Here is an 18,387-nt window from a genome sequence, read left to right as displayed (position 1 = left end):
CTACACTGTAACAGGCCCGTGCAGAAACTGTCCAAAGGGCATGTGCAGGCATTTGTTTTTCTTTAGGTCATTGTAACTTAAGTTAATCATGTTCTAACTTCATTTTATATATGGAAGCTGTTTTAAATCAGTTTAACATAAAATAAATTGTAATCCTGTGAAATAGAATATATATATATATATATATATATATATATATATATATATATATATATATATATATATATATATATATATATAATTAACTGTAAAATAATATTGTTTAATGAATTTCATTCTATTTTTGGTGTTTGTGTGTATACATTTATAAAGTATGGTTAAATATTATAATCAATATTTGTTTTATTTTTGTTTGATAATTTAATTTAATTTGTTAAATTATTTAAAAAATATTTTTAATTGATTATTGTTTATTTATTTAAATACATTTTCCTTTATAATTTTTACTATTTGTCTTTTTATTTTATTATTATTATAGCACTATATAGTAAAAATGTATTGTTAAGTATCAATGTGACCCGCGTGTATTGAGTATATTTAGTGGGACTAATGGTTTGCAGCAGCTTTGGAATATTAATATGAAATGCAATCGAGCTGCGGTCATGCGTGCGCATATCGCTCATTTTTACAAACGCCTTTGAACGAGACCCAATCTCTTCATAAAGACACTTTATTGACCCCCGAGGGGAAATTCACAAGCACTGTTGGGCTGATACTAATAAACAACACTTACGCAGCAGCGGTTATGAATATGTAAGCACATATGTGACTCTAGAGATACTGCAAATGCCATAAATGTCTTTGGTCTCCTCTGCTGGATGCATATTGCCAATACGTTCTGTTTGTGCATGAATTTTTGATATGCTTTGGAAACGCACTTTTATGAAATTACCTGAACCTCGATGTTCCTCTGCGCTTTGACATTTCTGAGACTGATTTCAGGTCTGGCTTGTTTCATCTGAGGAAAAAAACAAGGTCATTTCTGTGTTATCAGAAATATTATGCATACTTTTTTTTCTTTGTATTGTTTTTGGCAGCTTTGGGAATGGCCCAAAATGGAAATGTTCCAGCACAAAATATCAGTCCACAAACATAGTGTTGCATTTTACCCGAGGGAGAGATTTTTGGTGTTGGAATTAATCTGGCTGGACGTCTTTTTGAGTTTATTCTGACCAAGAAGCCAAGAAGCGTCCGATTAGATTGGAAAAGACCTGGAAGACATGTAAAGCAAACAAAAGGTTATGTTGTAAGATACTGGTATTCAGGTTAAAGTGACATTTGAAGAGTGAACTGGGTAATTATGCTAATTAGTCAAGTCATTGTATGATGATGGTTTGTTTTATAGACAATCGAAAAAAATATATAGCTTAGGGGGCTAATAATTTTAATAATATTAATAATTTTGTCCTTGAAAATTTTATTTATTTATTTATTTTATAAACACTGGTACCGGTATTATCGGTAATACTGTGGAAAACTTGCGTGCTCTGTTAAACATCATTCGATATATATATATATATATATATATATATATATATATATATATATATATATATATATATATATATATATATATATATATATATATATATAAACAATTCAAAAGGGGCAAATGATTTTGACTCCAACTAATAAATTGTAATACAAATTTTATTCATTTTAATTTAAGACAAGCAATTTTCATAATTGTTATTTGTCGATTTTTATTGATTATTTAAAAGAAAAAAAACATTAATAATAATCTTAATGATGTTTATATCATCAATAATAATGGAAAAAAGATTTATTTATGCAAAATATAAACAATTTAAATTTTGTTGTTTTCTATTAAAATTTAAATAATAATCATAACATTATTATTATACAATATTATTATGATTCACTTTTTAAAATACAACAAAATAATGTCTATATTATCATAATTATTTTTTTAAATTATTTTATTTTATAATTATTAAGACATAAAACACTTTTATGCTATTAAGATAATTATAATAATAGATTATTTATTTATAAACCAGATTTTTACATCAGAGAGTGTGATAAATAGTAATAACAACAATAAATAATAATGATATTAATAAATATTTACAAAACAAATGATTATTTATTGTGTTTTTAATTAGAAATTATTATGTAAATATTGAATAGTATTTTAGAGACACCGAGGACACTTTACACAATTTAAACAAAATTAATATATTGTGTTTTTAATTAGGAATTAAATACTACTAATAAATAAATAAATGTTTTAAGATGCTTATGAACACTCAATCCTCAATATCAATGAATAAATATTTGAATGAAACTAAAGAAGTGAATAAGAGACTAAACAAACAAAAGAAAGAAAGCTGACGTAAACAGGTGTAATAAAGAATTTTTTTTTTAAAGCAGACTGGTAATTACACACACACACACACACACACACACACACACACACACACACACACACACACACACACACACACACAAACACACACACACACACACAACACATTTCTCTTGAATGATGCAACATCATATCATATCAGCTCAGTGCATCTGCCGAATAAATAAATACTTCCATACTTTCCTTCATTCAAATGGCATCAAAGCAGTGTGTGTGTGTGTGTGTGTGTGTGTGTGTGTGTGTGTGTGTGTGTGTGTGTGTGTGTTATAACACTGTGACATAACACTGTGTCAGTGAACCATAAACACTAAAATAAGCCCAATTCACTGATGAAACAACAATACCGATAATAAGAATAATAATTTTTTTTTCTATTATTATCATAAATATATTTTTCAACCAAGGACACCGTAGGCAATGCAAACAAACAGATAAATTAATTAATTATCAATTAATGAATTCCTAATATACACGTCAAGACACTCAATGAGAGCTTATGCAATATAAACAAAAGAAAAATAATTAGTAGTATTATGTAAATAATAAAATTGTAAAATATTGTATGCTTTTAATGACGTTATTAATAATAAAAATAGTAATATAAATATTGTTTTCAAGACAATCATGGACACTTTACACACACAAAAAAAAATTAAATTCATTAATTGCATTTTCAAAAATTTAATAAGTAACTAATTAAAAATATCAACAAAATAAACAAACTGTCACAATCACCAGCAATCCTATCCTGGCAAATCGCTGGTAAACACACAGCTTGCTAAAAAACTACAAATCCGCTGGTATATGGACTACAAGACCCAGTCATGCACCGCTCACATGCACCTGTTCCAGATTCTGCTTATTGCACACACTCACAGCCGCAGGATCATTATGGACTGATTACAAGGACTATACACAAAACACATGCACACTTCATTGCTGAGTCTTGTTATACTGTCACTGTGAACATTGTGATGCATTTCCCTTGCCTTGCTTTGCCTTGTTTTTGACCCTCGCCTTGTTTGTTTACGGTATATGCTGCCTGCCTTTTGTTTTGACCATTCGCCTGTGTATTGACCACGACTGGATTTGCCTGCATATATATGTTTTCTCATGATTGTGACCATTGCTTGCCAGACCATACACAATAAACTACCGTTTGGACCCGCACTCTGTTGTCATTGTCCACTTCACATTACACAAACATATATACACAAAGAACACACATCTTTTTTAAAAATAATAAATATATACACACGTATATATGACAGTTATTTAACAACATATATATATATATATATATATATATATATATATATATATATATATATATATATATATATATATATAAATATATACACACACACACACACACACATACACACACACACACACATACACACACACACACACAATAGTTTTGTCTTGTTCTCGAATCTGACTGGTTGATAGCCGTGCTATATTCTGCAATATCAGAACTCGTACAGCCTCTACAATCTTGTGTATTACTGCACGCACACAGAGTGACAGCATCAATAAACTTACTGCAGTTTGACAAATATTGCAGCTGGTGGAGAACATCATGTACTTTTGAGGCTTTTTAGGCGAGAATGTAGTTGTTTAGATTGCAACTATGCAGTTTACTTATAAGGATAGTGCCTATTATAAATGTTTATATAAATCTCCATCAGCCTGTAATTGAGCAGAGCAAAGACAGTTAATGTTGTCCATTTACAAGATAGCGACAGAAACCGCATAATAAGTGCTTAGAGGAGAAAATTTCAGCATGAAACTACAAACTACAGCTGATCAAATCACTATTAAACAGGTAAGTGACATTCTAAGTTGATCTCTGTCTTTTGTATATTGTAGTATTGTATTTATACCATATGATTGTACTGTGTTGAGCATGAGATGGGATTCACAAATCAGGAATGTATGTATTCTGTGTTGGCTACTCTTTCTATAAGTTACTTTTAAGCTGGCCGTCTGGTTGTTTCTAATGAGTCTCCTGTTTTCGCTCCTGCAGACTAGTTCAATAAATAGAAAGAAAGAAGAAATAGCCACATGCGTTTAGCATTTTTCATTATAGCAAACACAACAGTAATCTGGTAATGTTTGTGCTGCTTTGGCTTTTTCAGGGTTAATTATTGTGATCTTCCGATTGCAGCAGAGAAATACTGGGAAATCTCTTTAGACTAATGTCATTTCATGCCATATATATTTAAAGATGTAGTCAGAATTATTAGCCCCCCTTTGAATATTTTTTCTTTTTTTTAATTAATTCCCAAATTATGTTTAACAGGGCAAAGAAATTTTCACAGCATGTCTGATAATATTTTTTCTTCTGGAGAAAGTCTTATTTGTTTTATTTCGGCTAGAATAAAAGCTAGAATATTTTGGCTAGAATAAAAGTTATTAATTTTTTTAAACACCATTTAAGGACAAAATTATTAACCCCTTTAAGCTATATATTTTTTTCGACTGTCTACAGAACAAACCATTGTTATACAATAACTTGCCTAATTACCCTAACCTGCCTAGGTAACCTAGTTAAGCCTTTAAATGTCACTTTAAGCTGTATAGAAGTGCCTTAAAATATCTAGTCAAATATTATTTACTGTCATCATGGCCAAGATAAAATAAATTCATTATTAGACATAAGTTATAAAAACTATTTTGTTCAGAAATGTGTAAAAAAAAAACTGCTCTCAGTTAATTGGGGGGGGGGGGGGGGGGGCAGATATTTTAGAGAGACTAATAAATCTGACTTATATATCATACATATATATATATATATACACACACACACACACACACACACACACACACACACACACACACACACACACACACACATATATATATATATATATATATATATATATAGACAAACATACCTATTGAAAGAAAGTTAAACAGAGAAAAAATTAGAAACTGACCTAAATAGGTGTCCATAAACGCACACAAACACACACACATTTTTCAAAGCATGATGCAATGTTCTATCATTTCATCAGCAGAATAAATAAATGCTTCCATACTTTCATAAACGTCACTACAAATGTTCTGCAGCTGAGCTGATGTTACAGACTCAACGCTGGGAGACAGTCGACCATAAACACTTCAGTCCTATTTATTGATAAATGATCATAAACCCAGCCAGGCCTCACACACACACACATATACACACACACCTCTGCAAATATTGGCTGTCTTGTTGGCTTGGTTTGGATCCACGGCACTTCAACAAATTGAAGAAGAACAAGAAAAAGAGCTGAAAAGATTATCCACAACACTGCAGCGGCTGCCAACTGTGATTATCCAGAAACTCACAGTGGAATATCAGAGAGGAAAATGTGCAAGCACCAGGCGTTAATCGCTTCATGCCTAAATAGCCTTTAAATATAGCTGTGTGCGAAATCGATTGTGTTTTTTGTTTTTGGAGATGGACACCGGACAATGAGCAAGGTCTTGCAGGAAAACTGCCATTTTCATATGCGTAATTACTGCCTTTTTTATGAGATCCTCTACAGGAGGCTTTTCTCTTTATGAGGCACAATTAAATGCAGAGCAGGCTGTGAATGTTCTCCATGATGAGTTTATGGAGCTGTATTTTTGTTTGGTGGATTCATAAATTGCTCATGGAGAAGCTTAGTAAAATATAAACATTAAATCATTTAAAAACTTCAGAACAAATGTAAATATGTATTGAACTGAATTGGTCTGTGTTTATTAATATTTGTGCGTGTTTATGAAAATGTGTTAAAAAAACTAATTGAAAATTTTGTATATGTTTATATAATTAAAACATGTACATTATCTATTCACATGTTTCTATATAATAATCAAATGATTAAAACTAATATCCACTGATGGTTCATCCAAGATGCCTCCTAACCCAGAGAAGTTGACGGCTCTTGTGGACACTGTTAACATAGGGCTTCCTTTTGTCAGTACAGATTTAACTGGCATTTGTGGATGTAACTATTGTGGTACCTATATTAGGTATGTGCCTTATGTAGGTTAAAAAAATCTCCTAAAAAAGTTTTATATGCTTATTAATTACTCCGTAAAAATACCCTTAGAATTAGAAGCTCCATATTGACCATATTTGGAATGGTCATGAATATTAATGAGCTCGACTCTGACTCACAGCTCCTAGTGCTCTCATACTTACACACAGCATGATACACCTTGAAATAAACAGATATATAATCATACTTCATTTGTCCAAAAGTATTTTAACTAACGGAGTAGATGTCTTGTTAAATCTTTTTATTGTAAGTGGTGGAGGTTTATTTTACCTGTGGAGTGAGCTGTCAAATATAAACACATCAGGGTAAGCTATTTTGTTTTTCAGATGTGTTGTGGATAATGTGTATGTTAAATTAGAAGTAAACTCAACAAAATAGACAGACAGAGATGTGTTGTGTTGTATTTTGACCAACCCAGTCTCATCCTGAAAATGTAGTCTGGTGGACGTTTTTGGAGACCATGAAATATGTCCCGGGAGGTACGTATTTGTGCAGGTTTTGTTTTCGCGAAACCACGAGAGGCCGCTGTGTGCGCTTTTTCGTATCTTGAACGTCTCTCACGAGTGCCGTTCGCGCCCGCGCTGTTCTCGCGTGAACCCACCAGAGGCCGCTGTCTGACTGACCGAATGATTGACTGCGCTGACCCACCCCCCTCCTTCCCTAAACCCAACCAGTTTTACTGATTGACCCGCCCGCCCGCTCACTTCCCTAAAACCGAGCAACAATTTAGAAAACCCATCTAAAAAAAGAAAAGCCCTTTTCTGATTTTTTTCACCACGTTTTCAGATTTCACCACGTTCTCACCCTGTTATGAACTCGTTCACTTGATTTTTTTGGATTCTGTTTTTGTCTTACCAGATTTCTGGAACCGCTCTTCCCCGGCCTCGAACCCGGTCGCCGTGGTCAACTCCTTCTCTCTGCATCTGAAGTCTGTCGACACACAAGATGAACTGACTGGACAAACTGATTGCAGCGGGAAAGCCCTCCCCACCGAGGTCAGCGGTCAGCCGGTAAGGGTTGAAAGGGAACGGCGTCACACCGCCTGTAGTGTACGCCTAAAAAAATAAAATGCAGCCATACGTACCTCCCGGGACATATTTCGCGGTCTCCAGAAACGTCCACGGGACTACGTTTTTAGAATGAGCCTGGGTTGATTTTGACGCCACAATGTATCATAAACTGATGACGTTTAATAAAGCATACTCATGTTTTTTTCACCTCAGAAAAACTACAGTAAGAGCTGAGTGATTGACACGATTCTTAAATGTGCATTTTAAACTAAGTACACTCTTATACTCACCGGTCTACATCTGTTTGTTGAAACATACACAGCTAATTTACACAATAAATCCACAAAGAATACAATTAAACATAAAGTAGACTAGCCATGTTACGTACACTTTTCGCTATTCAGCGCTCTCCAACAACCACTCCTTCATCATTGAAAGACAGATAGTCATGTTTGTGTGATCATTCTCTGGATGAATACCTATTGCACAATCCAAATTTTGATTGATGTGTTTTGGACCAGTAGTTTTTGAGAATAATGGGTAAAAAAGTACTGCCTACGCATGTGTATGGAGATGATAGGTGTTAACGTTTTTCATACACGATTAAAATAGTATTGCACAGGGGCGTTGCGAGGGGGGGGGCTTTGGGGGCTTAAGCCCCTGATGTATTGTCAAAAGCCCCTGATCTCTTGGAATATGTTGCACTTAAATAAAAATATGTTGTATAACATTTATTTTGTTATGTACGTACTAAAAATTACCACATACATCACGAACATTCCACTTAACGCAGCGTTTGTGTCAGGTAATTAAACCGTCAGCTGTTCAGCAGTACCTGTTTCTACCGGCAGGTGGGAGTGGCTCTGTTGTCACATGGTGTTAAAAAATCCTGCACATCATTCATTTATTATTTTGAGGAGCTGAAGCTAATGAGGTAATAATACAACTCTTTCGCGAAACTGAATAGTTTTAACTACTGATGAATTTTGTTTCCACAGTATAAAATGTGTGTAGTTTTGGTGACATAAAATAACTATAATCAGTAAAATGTGCATCATATCAATGTAAATACAAGTAAAAAAAAACGTAAATTGTACTAGCTTTCTAGATATGATATATTTATATGATATAGCAAGTCACATCTGTTTCTGTAATAGTTAAATCACAGTGAGTTTATGCATCTAGCTTATTATTATATAACTATATTCTACTGTAACATGCTGTCAGTTTGAATCAAATTATAAATCGACTTTCTTATGAAAATACCTAAAATGGTTGGAAGAACACACAGTTGAAGTCTGAATCATTTGCCCCCGTTTATTTTTTCCCCCAAATTCTGTTTAACGGAGAGAATATTGTTTTCAGCACATTTCTAATCATAATAGTTTAAATAACTCAACTCTAATAACTGATTTATTTTATCTTTGCCCTGATGACAGTAAATAATATTTGACTAGACGTTGTTTAAGACATCTCTATACAGCTTAACATTTAAAGGCTTTAAAGGCAGGTTAGGGTAATAAGGCAAGTTATTGTATAACGATGGTTTGTTCTGTAGACTATAGGAAAAATATATAAAATCTTAAAGGGGCTAATAATTTTGACCCTAAAATGTTTTTTTTTTAAATGTAAAACTGCTTTTATTCTAGCTGAAATAAAACAAATAAGACTTTCTTCAAAAGGAAAATATCAGACATAGGCTACTGTGAAAATGTCCTTGCTCTGTTAAACATCATTTGGGAAATATTTAAAAAATAAAATAAAATTCAAAGGAGGGCTAATAATTCTGACTTCAACTGTATAAAAAAATTATTGTCGCAGTCGTGTAAATGATCAGTTAAAGCCTTTTTATTTTTATTCAGATCGTATTTTTATTCTACTACAGCAACAGCTGGATGCCTTCATCCATATTAGGGATTTCATAGAATGTTCTACTACTTTTGTGAAGAATATATATGGAATTTCTGCTCAAGTATGAATAAAACAGGCATTACATGCATTTAAAGTGCTACAATACCCACATCACCCTATTTTGAGGGAAACTGAAAAAAAAAAATCCCTCTGAAAAAATTTAAAGTAAACATATTTCTAGCATATAGATCTTTATTTTTTTTTTGTAGCCTTAGCTAGCCTACTATTTTTGATAGAATTGTTATTATGTAAAAAATAGTAGCCTATTGAATATCAATATTTTGCAAGGTATTGAATTTAGAAATTCCATTATTTTGACAACACTACACCTCAGTTAATCACTCTGTCCAAATGAACATGTTTGTAGCTTTGTATCACATTAGATAACAACTCACAGTATAAAAATAAATCATATTTTCAGATTTGAAAACATGCAGAAAATTACATTTTCAAAAAACAAACAGAAACTTCAAATCAGGAGGAGATAGGAGGCTCAAGAGGTATGATATGGCTCATAACAGACTAGTTTTTTTCCTATTTGGATTTCTTTGGAAGTCTTAAAAACCCTTTATTTATTATTAACCATTTTTAATCCTGTTAATAAGATTAGAATAGGTATATTAGTGCGGTGAATTAAAACTTATTTTTGGGGGGGGGGGTCTTTGGGGCTAAGCCCCTTATCCCTTTCGACCCTAGCAACGCCCCTGGTATTGCATAGTGGGTGCATAACTTCAATTCACTGGCAAAAATTGAAATTGACAATAATTTAAATATGTTTATTTTATTACAACATGACAATTTAAAATATTAAAACATTAAACTCATGCAAATTAAAGCTAACTTAACTAATCTTTTATGAATAATAAACATCATCACTGCACAAAGAGTATCTAAACAGCGTTTGAAGCCTGGCGGAGAGTTGCACCATTCGGTGATTACCCACAAATGCTGTTTAAATATCCCAATTTCAAAGCATTTATTTAACTTATTTAAATTTATTTAATTGTCGTTGCTCTAAACATCTCACTTCCCAAGCGACTCTCGCCTCTTTAGCTTGCTCACTGTGTGTTTTCAAGTGCATTAGGTAGACATGGCAAAATTGTCTCGAAAACATATGGTAGAAGGGTCTCTCTTGTGCTCGGGGGTAAATGAGGGAGAAATAATGATTACACACATATTTAGCTTGTCTATGAACCGTATTTATTCAGAGATTGACGTTAAAAGGTAATCTGTACAGAACATAATTGTGTACAGAACATGGTTAGTCTAGGTATGCCTCTTCGGGGTGAAGCAGAATTATTTGCAATCCGTATATCCTGCTTTTTTCACCTTGAAGTGCATTTAAACAGATGGCTCATGGACAACTGGTGCGAGTGTTTTGCTGTGTCTATACTGTTTTCAAAATAAAAGTCACATGCACATAGTAAGTTAAGAAAGCCTGGGGCGTGCATATTAATGATCCTGTGTGCAACAGATATGTTTTGGCTTCTAATGACATGGCTGCTTGTTAGGTTTAGATCAGGGGTGTCCAAACTCGGTCCTGGAGAGCCGTTGTCCGGAAGATTTTAGCTCCAACTTGCCTCAACACACCTGCAAGGATGCTTCTAGAAAGCCTAGAGCTTGAGTGGCTAGCCCAGGTGTTTCTGATTGGGGTTGGAGCTAAACTTTGCTGAACAGTAGCTCTCCAGGACTGAGTGTGGACACCCCTGGTCCAGATAATGTAGAACGTGAACCTATAAAGCAGTGGTTCCCGTCCCCTGGCCACAGTAAAATTTTCAAGCGTTGACTGGTCCGGTATGGTACCAATTGATCCACGGACCGGTACTGGTCCGCAGTCCGGACTTGGGAACCACTGCTATGAGTACATCCAAATCTTGAAGGCGTGCTATTGAATGTCTGGTGAGCAATGTAACAGTCTTAATTGTGCTCTGATTGGACTCTTTTTCACTGGAGTTTTACATAATTTACATGGGAATGAGGAAACAATGGTGTTTAAGGCTCAAGGTATTGACATTTCCATGTATAAAACTTCTGTTATTCAACTATGACTATAGGTATACACATGTTCATAATGCATCTTTAAAATATGTAACAAACAATTTAGTTTGTCTATATTTTCCCCAAATTTGTGTTAAAATAACCCAGTATTTTTTTCTGAGTGCACATATGTTTGTGGAAACTACACTTCCGCAAGCTGCCACTAAATTACAGCTATGAATTTTCCCTAATTTCCATCCAAAATGTTCTCTTGTCCCTCGACGGGGGAGCAGGCATTCATTAGTCTCCTGCAACAGGTCTTGGGTCCCTCCTTCCTCTCCTTCATTTTACTCACTTACGCCAACAGCTGCCTCAAATTAACATGCTCCTTCAGGTATGCAAATATATGCAAATGAGGGGGTGTTTGCCCGCTCGGCGCTTTTGAAGTCACAGTGCAGAGGAAAGGCAAGGTTGAGGAGTTTGGAAAGCAAGCTCTGGTAAACATCTGTTTGGGCCTCTGCGCTTGCCGTCCCCGGAGAGGAAATGAGCCAGATTCAACTAGACCAAACGCTATCGATGATTACAGATGTGTGATTAATGGAGTAAGTAGTTCTGCGAATGTGGCTTTAGTTTTTATTTGTGTTGGCGGATTTAATTGGCTGTTGTTAAACAGATTTAATCTGTAATGGGTGTAATTTGACTATGGGTGTGTGGTTTTTTTGGACACAGGACATTTAATAAAATATGAAGTGTACATTTTGATTTATGGAAAAAACTACACTGGCTGTGGTGTAAGTGTTTTAGCATAGAAGTATTTTTTTTTGTCCACAATTCAGATGTTTTTTCCTCATAATCATAACTTATTATTTGCATTTCTCACAGTTTTGATTTTGTATTTTATAATTGCAAGATATAAACTCTACGTTAAAAAATTGCAAGATAAAAGTCTCAGTTCTGAACTTGCAATTGCAACTTTATCAGTCAGAATTGTGACATAAAAACTCGAACCACTAGCAAGTATAAAAATCAGCAGCTGCTAGTAATAAAGTTGCAATTCTGGAAAAACAGTCAGAATCAAGGCATGTAAATTCTGAATTGTAAGAATTAGAAATAAGCTAATTTACGATTTAAAAAAGGAGGCGTGGCACCCAACCCCGCCCCTAAACCCAAACTTCATTGGGCATAAGCAAATCATACTAAATTGTATAAATGAAATCGTACAAATTCATACAAATTAGCCACTAAATCAAAAAGTTAAGAATTGCTGTGAGATAGCGTTGTAATTTCGAGGAAGTCTAGAAATTTGCAACTCCAAAAAATCGAAAATTGGGGAAAAGTGAGTGGGGATTTGTCAGTTTATACATGTAACTACAAATATTAATAACTACTGTATAAATTCAGAATTGTAAGATATAAAGTCTGAATTGATATGATATCTTTAAACGTATTTGAGAAAGTAGCAATTCTGAGAAAACGACAAAATATTTTAGAACTTTGTAAAATTGTGAGCTATAGATTTAGAATTGTGCAATATAAAATTTGAATTGTTAAATAACCAATGAACTCACAACTGCAAGAAATAAGTCACAAATCTGAAAAAAAGTCTGAATTGCAATTTAATTTAGTTTTTAAAGCGCTTTTAGATCTCCTTGATCCACACTTGAATCCTGACCAGTGCTGGAAAGAGTACTGAAAAATCATACATAAGTGAAAGTATGTTTACTTGCCTAAAAATGTAGAGTAAAAGTATCTGTTATAAATATAACTCAAAGTATGAGTAAAAAAGTAGACCTTTCAAAAGCACTCATAAGTTCTGATTAGTGAGTTTTGCGCTATAAAAAGCTTACGCATTTAACATAACATTCTGTAGTGCATTTAGTTATTGCTCAGCAGGCACACAATGTCATAAGACGCTAATATTAGGTTAGATTTAGGTTGTGATGTCAGGTGACCAAAATTCACTGTCCAGCCAGCATCTAAGGACAACGTTATTTTGTTGTCCAATAACAACATGAAATGGCATTGTTATTTGGTTAATTTTAGCTTGTGTTGAAAAGTGACCAAAATCCAACGTCAAGCCAACATCCTAAACCAACATCATGTTGACATCAAATACTGGCATTTATTCATCAGGTATGGCAACCAAATACCAACATCTGACAGACGTCATAAGTATAAGGTCCACACAACCTAAAGCTGTAACATCATTAGATGTTGATATTTGGTTGGATGTTGTCTAATCCCAATAGACAAGAAAAAATAGATTAGTGACTACAGGTTGAAGGAAAGTAGTGGAGTAAAAGTACTGAAACAGCTCTAAAAATGTACTTAAGGGAAAGTAAAAGTATTACAGAATTTACAGAAATTACAGAAATTTGAGTATATGTAATTTGTTACTTTACACCACTAATCCTGACCCAGTGCTTGTTATATTACGACATTTTGATTATAATTCTAATTGTTTGACAACAGCCAAAAAGCTGTTACTATTGTTCTGGAAAAATGTTAATCTAAACTTCTAAACTATGGCTTGAAGAATTGATATCTACTCTGCATTTGGAATAAACCAGATATCTAATTCTAGAACTTATTGTAAGTCTATTCAATGACCAAGTAAAACTTATTTGACAAAAAACTGGCAGATTTTAGCTCCAACTTGCCTCAACACACCTGCATGGATGTTTCTAGAAAGCTTAGTAAGAGCTTGATTAGCTAGCCCAGGTGTGTCTGATTGAGGTTGGAACTAAACTCTGCATGACACCGGCCCTCCAGGACCAAGATTGGGCACCCCTGGTACATACTATGGAAGCCAATTTTTTCTTGCAATGTCGATAAATAAATCTGTTTTTTAAATTTAGTATTGTGATATCAGCTCACGTTTGCAAGTATAAACTTAAAATAGCAAGATTAAAAACATTTGAATTTTGAAAAAAAAAAAAAAAAAAAAAAAAAAAAAAAATATATATATATATATATATATATATATATATATATATATATATATATATATATATATATATATATATATATATATAAATCAAAACTGAGATATCATCAGAACTGCAAGAAAGCCTAAAGATTTGTAAGTGTGATAAAAAGAGTTGTGATTGTGAGATTGTGTGAATCAAACGATCAGAATAATGAAAAAACAATTAACAATGTAACTGTAAAATGTAAAAGACTTATTTGTGAACTGCATGAAAAAAGCATGCACGTGTGTGTATTAGCATTGTATAATTAGTATAATTAGATGTTTATTTAGAATTCTCAGAACTGCATGCAAGTGATCATATCTGAAATAACAGCAGTTACAGAGTAAACCGCTCGTAGCTTGTCTACCAAAATGTCAGTGGAAGATACAAATTCTGATCAAAGATTTCCAAGGTTTTCTGATCTGCTGGGTAAACACGGTCTAAAAATATGCCGCACTGAAATGCTCATGACAGTTTTCGGCATCATTTCAAAATACAGTGACCCGAAAAAATATTTGGACACTTCAGTCACAGGTTTAGAGTTGGGTTCATTAAATATGTATGAATCTGCAAACAAACACTGCTAGACCTTTTAGAACTACATTACACTGCTAAGCTAACTGAGCAATGAACATAATATTTTATAATCCATTTTAAAACTCTTTTTAGTAGGTTTTAAAGGTTTATATATAGATGTTTTTATCCATCATCTTGAAATCCTAATATTAAATTAAGCAGCACAAATGTGAATCAAACAAGCTTTGATCCGCAGTGTCAAAACATAAAAATCATAAAAGCTAAAAATCAAAGTTTGTTCATCCTAATAACGTAGTAGCACTAGTAATATATCAGTATGTTAGAGCATGCTAAAAACAAGTTATTGAAGCTTTTATAGCATATAGTAATGAGCTAAAACATATTTAACATATTAAAGTATTACTTGAAACCATTTGAAAATTCTTAGTTGTCATAAAGGTTAAACATCTTAGCTATCTGTTAGCACAGTTAGCAACATGGTCAAATGCTGATAAAACATGTTGGCAACTTCTCAAGCAAAGCCTTTATTAGAAACAGGCTAGCAACATGCTAGTAATGTGTTAAATTATGCCAGTTACATGCTAGCAACTTGGTAGCAGTGTAACAGCAGGAATCATGCTAGAAACAAGCTAACAAGTGCCTAATCCGCTTGTTAAGTGGTGACGTGTTGATGATGTTCAGTATGCAATACCGTTTCCGGGTCCAAGCCACCGTTCATTTGAGTTGAGAAATCATTCGTTTATGATCACTTTTTATTCATATCACACATTAAAGTTAATTTTACATAAAGTCATAGTGTACACAGCAATCTCTGGGCTTGCTGCACCGCAAATACCAACATTTTTTCAATTTATAAAAAAATGTATCACTTTCTAGCCATTGGATATTAGGCATGGACATAATATATATTGCGATCATGATTTTCAAAAGTATTAAATTGTTTTGTAAACATTTATTATTACCATTTCATGGGTCTCCCCATTCAGTTGAATAGAGCGCTTGGACCCAGAAGCCGCTCCGCGTGACGTCACACTTAACAAGCGGATTGGATATTAATGTCTGTCTGTCTGTCTGTCTGTCTGTCTATCCGTCTGTCCATCCATCCATCCATCCATCCATCCATCCATCCATCCATCCATCCATCCACTGTCTGTCTGTCTGTCTGTCTGTCTTTTTAAAGGCTTTTTCAAAATCTATTTTAGTTCTTGCAGTTTGTAAAGTTACCTTCACACTTTTTTGTAAGTCTCTTTTTTTGTCTTGACATTGTTTTTATTATTTAGTTCCAATTAAAATTCAATTACACAATTACAAGTCCAAAAACATTCGTATTTCTTTTAATTTGCACTTAAATGTCTACCTTATGTGCAATTTTTAATGTATTTGTTCTTTCTTGCTCTTCTTATTTCTTCTTTGTTCTTCTTATTCACAAGAACATACTTATAGATACTAAAGCTGCGGTCACACTAGAGTTTGAGCATGCGATATTCTGTCATGCGGCGCTGCTAAAAGGGGCGGTAATAAACAAGATTATTAGACATTTAAATAAGTGAGCGATTGCTCCATGTTTTAAATATCTGTCCAGAGATGTCATGTTTTGATCCTCGATTGGTCTCACGCAGTCAAGTGATGCGATTTCGCAGATCAGAGTTAACCAAGCTTGAACTTTGCACCACAGCAACCTGCGAAACATAACGCAAGACCCTGTGTTTCCAGTCTGACGCATTCGGGTGCATATGAATGGAAGTCTATGGGAGGAAAAGCCCAGTGTGACCGCAGCTTTATTATTCGTATCTATTCAGTGGTTTACAAATGAATGCATTTTTGACTGCAGCTTACTTGCGCAAATTCCTTTGGTTGCCACTATATGTCTCTTCCAGTATAGCTGATGATTCCTACACTACCATGAGAAACAGTACAGTCAGGAACTAGTGGTAGAGAGCGACAAGTAATAATAAATGCAACGGTGCATGCTGGGACTCATGCATGCTCCTGAACCTCCAGCATTAATTGGGCTAATTTGATGCAGCCGAATGCATTTTTAGCACTTCTTCTCATGACTTTTTAATACCAGCGCCATAAAACTTGGGAAAAGACGGGGGCTGGGATTATTTTTTTGTGGGTCAGAGGCAGCCTTCCTGGTGACTTCTAGAATCTACTGTGATTAATCAAGCGGGCTCGTTAAAAATAAACCGCCTGTGATGTGATGGTTCTCAACGGCCACGTGATGGCTTTACATTTAATTGCAGTGCAATAATCATAGACCCCCATGCTGTTTATGCTGACATTGTGCTGCGCTTGTGAATGCTTATGATGCAAATCTGAGGGGCCATTTAAAGCGGGAAGCTTTTTTCTGTGTTCAAAGCAGCCAAATGGAATGGAATGGATCAAAAGCAGAATCCTGAGTTACTCAATTTCTTTTAATGCTTGTTTCACTCTGTATGTGTTAGCTGTTCATAAATGGCACATTTTTATGCCAGACATACTGAACTACTGGTTGTACTGCTTACAAGTGTTTGATTGTTTAAAAGTAGCAGCTTAAATTTGCTCATTTGAGAATCAGACTGCATTGATTGTGCTACATTTGGTTGATTCACCAGAAAGAACTAGATCATTAGAGTTATTTGTTGAGTAATTAGACTACATCGGTTGGACTGCTTGTGTTTGATTCATCAAAAAGTACCAGAAAAGATCTTGGAGTCATTCTATTGGGAATCAAACTACATTGGTTGTGAGTATGTGTTTGATTCACAAAAATAACCGATAAAAAGTGTACCAGTTTGGAGTCATTTGTTGCTGGTTGCACTGCTTCTGTTTGATTCACCGAAACAACCAGTCTAGAGTGATTAGTAGGACATTGGACAACACTGGTTGCACAGTTTGAGTTTGATACACTAAAAATAACCAACTCAGAGGCATGCATTGGGAATTGAACTACACTGGTTGCACTGCACATGCATTATTCACAAAAAAGGAAACAGGTTGGAGTCATTCATTGGGAATCGAACTAGATTGCTTGAGCTGATTGCGTTTGATTAACTGAAGGAATCAAGTGTCAGACTGAATCATTTGTTTTGACGATCGGACTAATTGGTTGTGCTGCTTGAATTTGATTTACTATAAAGAACCAGCTCAGCAAATGTTTGGGGAATTGGGCTAGATTGGATGAACTGTGTATATCTGCATCACTAAAAAGAATTGTCTAATTAGATTTATTTGTCTGAGAATTGAATTATACCAGGTGTGTCTAAACTTGGTCCTGGAGGGCTGGTGCCCTGCAGAGTTTAGCTCCAACTTGCCTCAACACACCTGCCAAGACGTTTTTAAGAGCTTGATTAGCTAGCCCAGGTGTGTCTGATTGAGGTTGAGACTAAACTATGTAGGACACTGGTCCTTAAGGAACAAGTTTGGGCACCCCTAAATTCTGCTAAACAGTCTGTAGCTGCGGTCACACTAGAGTTTAAGCATGCGAAATTCTGTAGTACAGCGCTTAGATAAGGGGTAGGATTAAACCAGATGATTAGACATTTTAATAAGCAAGGGGATGTTCGAGAGTT

At 34.2% G+C, this 18,387-nt stretch overlaps 1 protein-coding gene across 1 annotated transcript in view; it reads left to right on the top strand.

Annotated features, from left to right (window-relative positions):
• The window catches only part of LOC147831538 (uncharacterized), a 36,817-nt gene that overhangs the window by 119 nt on the left and 18,311 nt on the right, over nt 1-18,387 (top strand). The window contains exon 2 of the mRNA XM_087304828.1: nt 11,742-11,926. Within this exon, the coding sequence (XP_087160954.1) occupies nt 11,742-11,926 (185 nt within the window). The remainder of the gene's footprint in view (nt 1-11,741; nt 11,927-18,387) is intronic.

This window comes from Danio rerio, chromosome 22 (assembly GCF_052040795.2).
Source record: "Danio rerio strain M-AB ecotype USA chromosome 22, GRCz13ab, whole genome shotgun sequence".
Taxonomy (NCBI): Eukaryota; Metazoa; Chordata; class Actinopteri; order Cypriniformes; family Danionidae; genus Danio; species Danio rerio.
The sequence above is the reverse complement of the archived record's forward strand: the minus strand, read 5'-3'. Positions and strand labels throughout refer to the sequence as shown.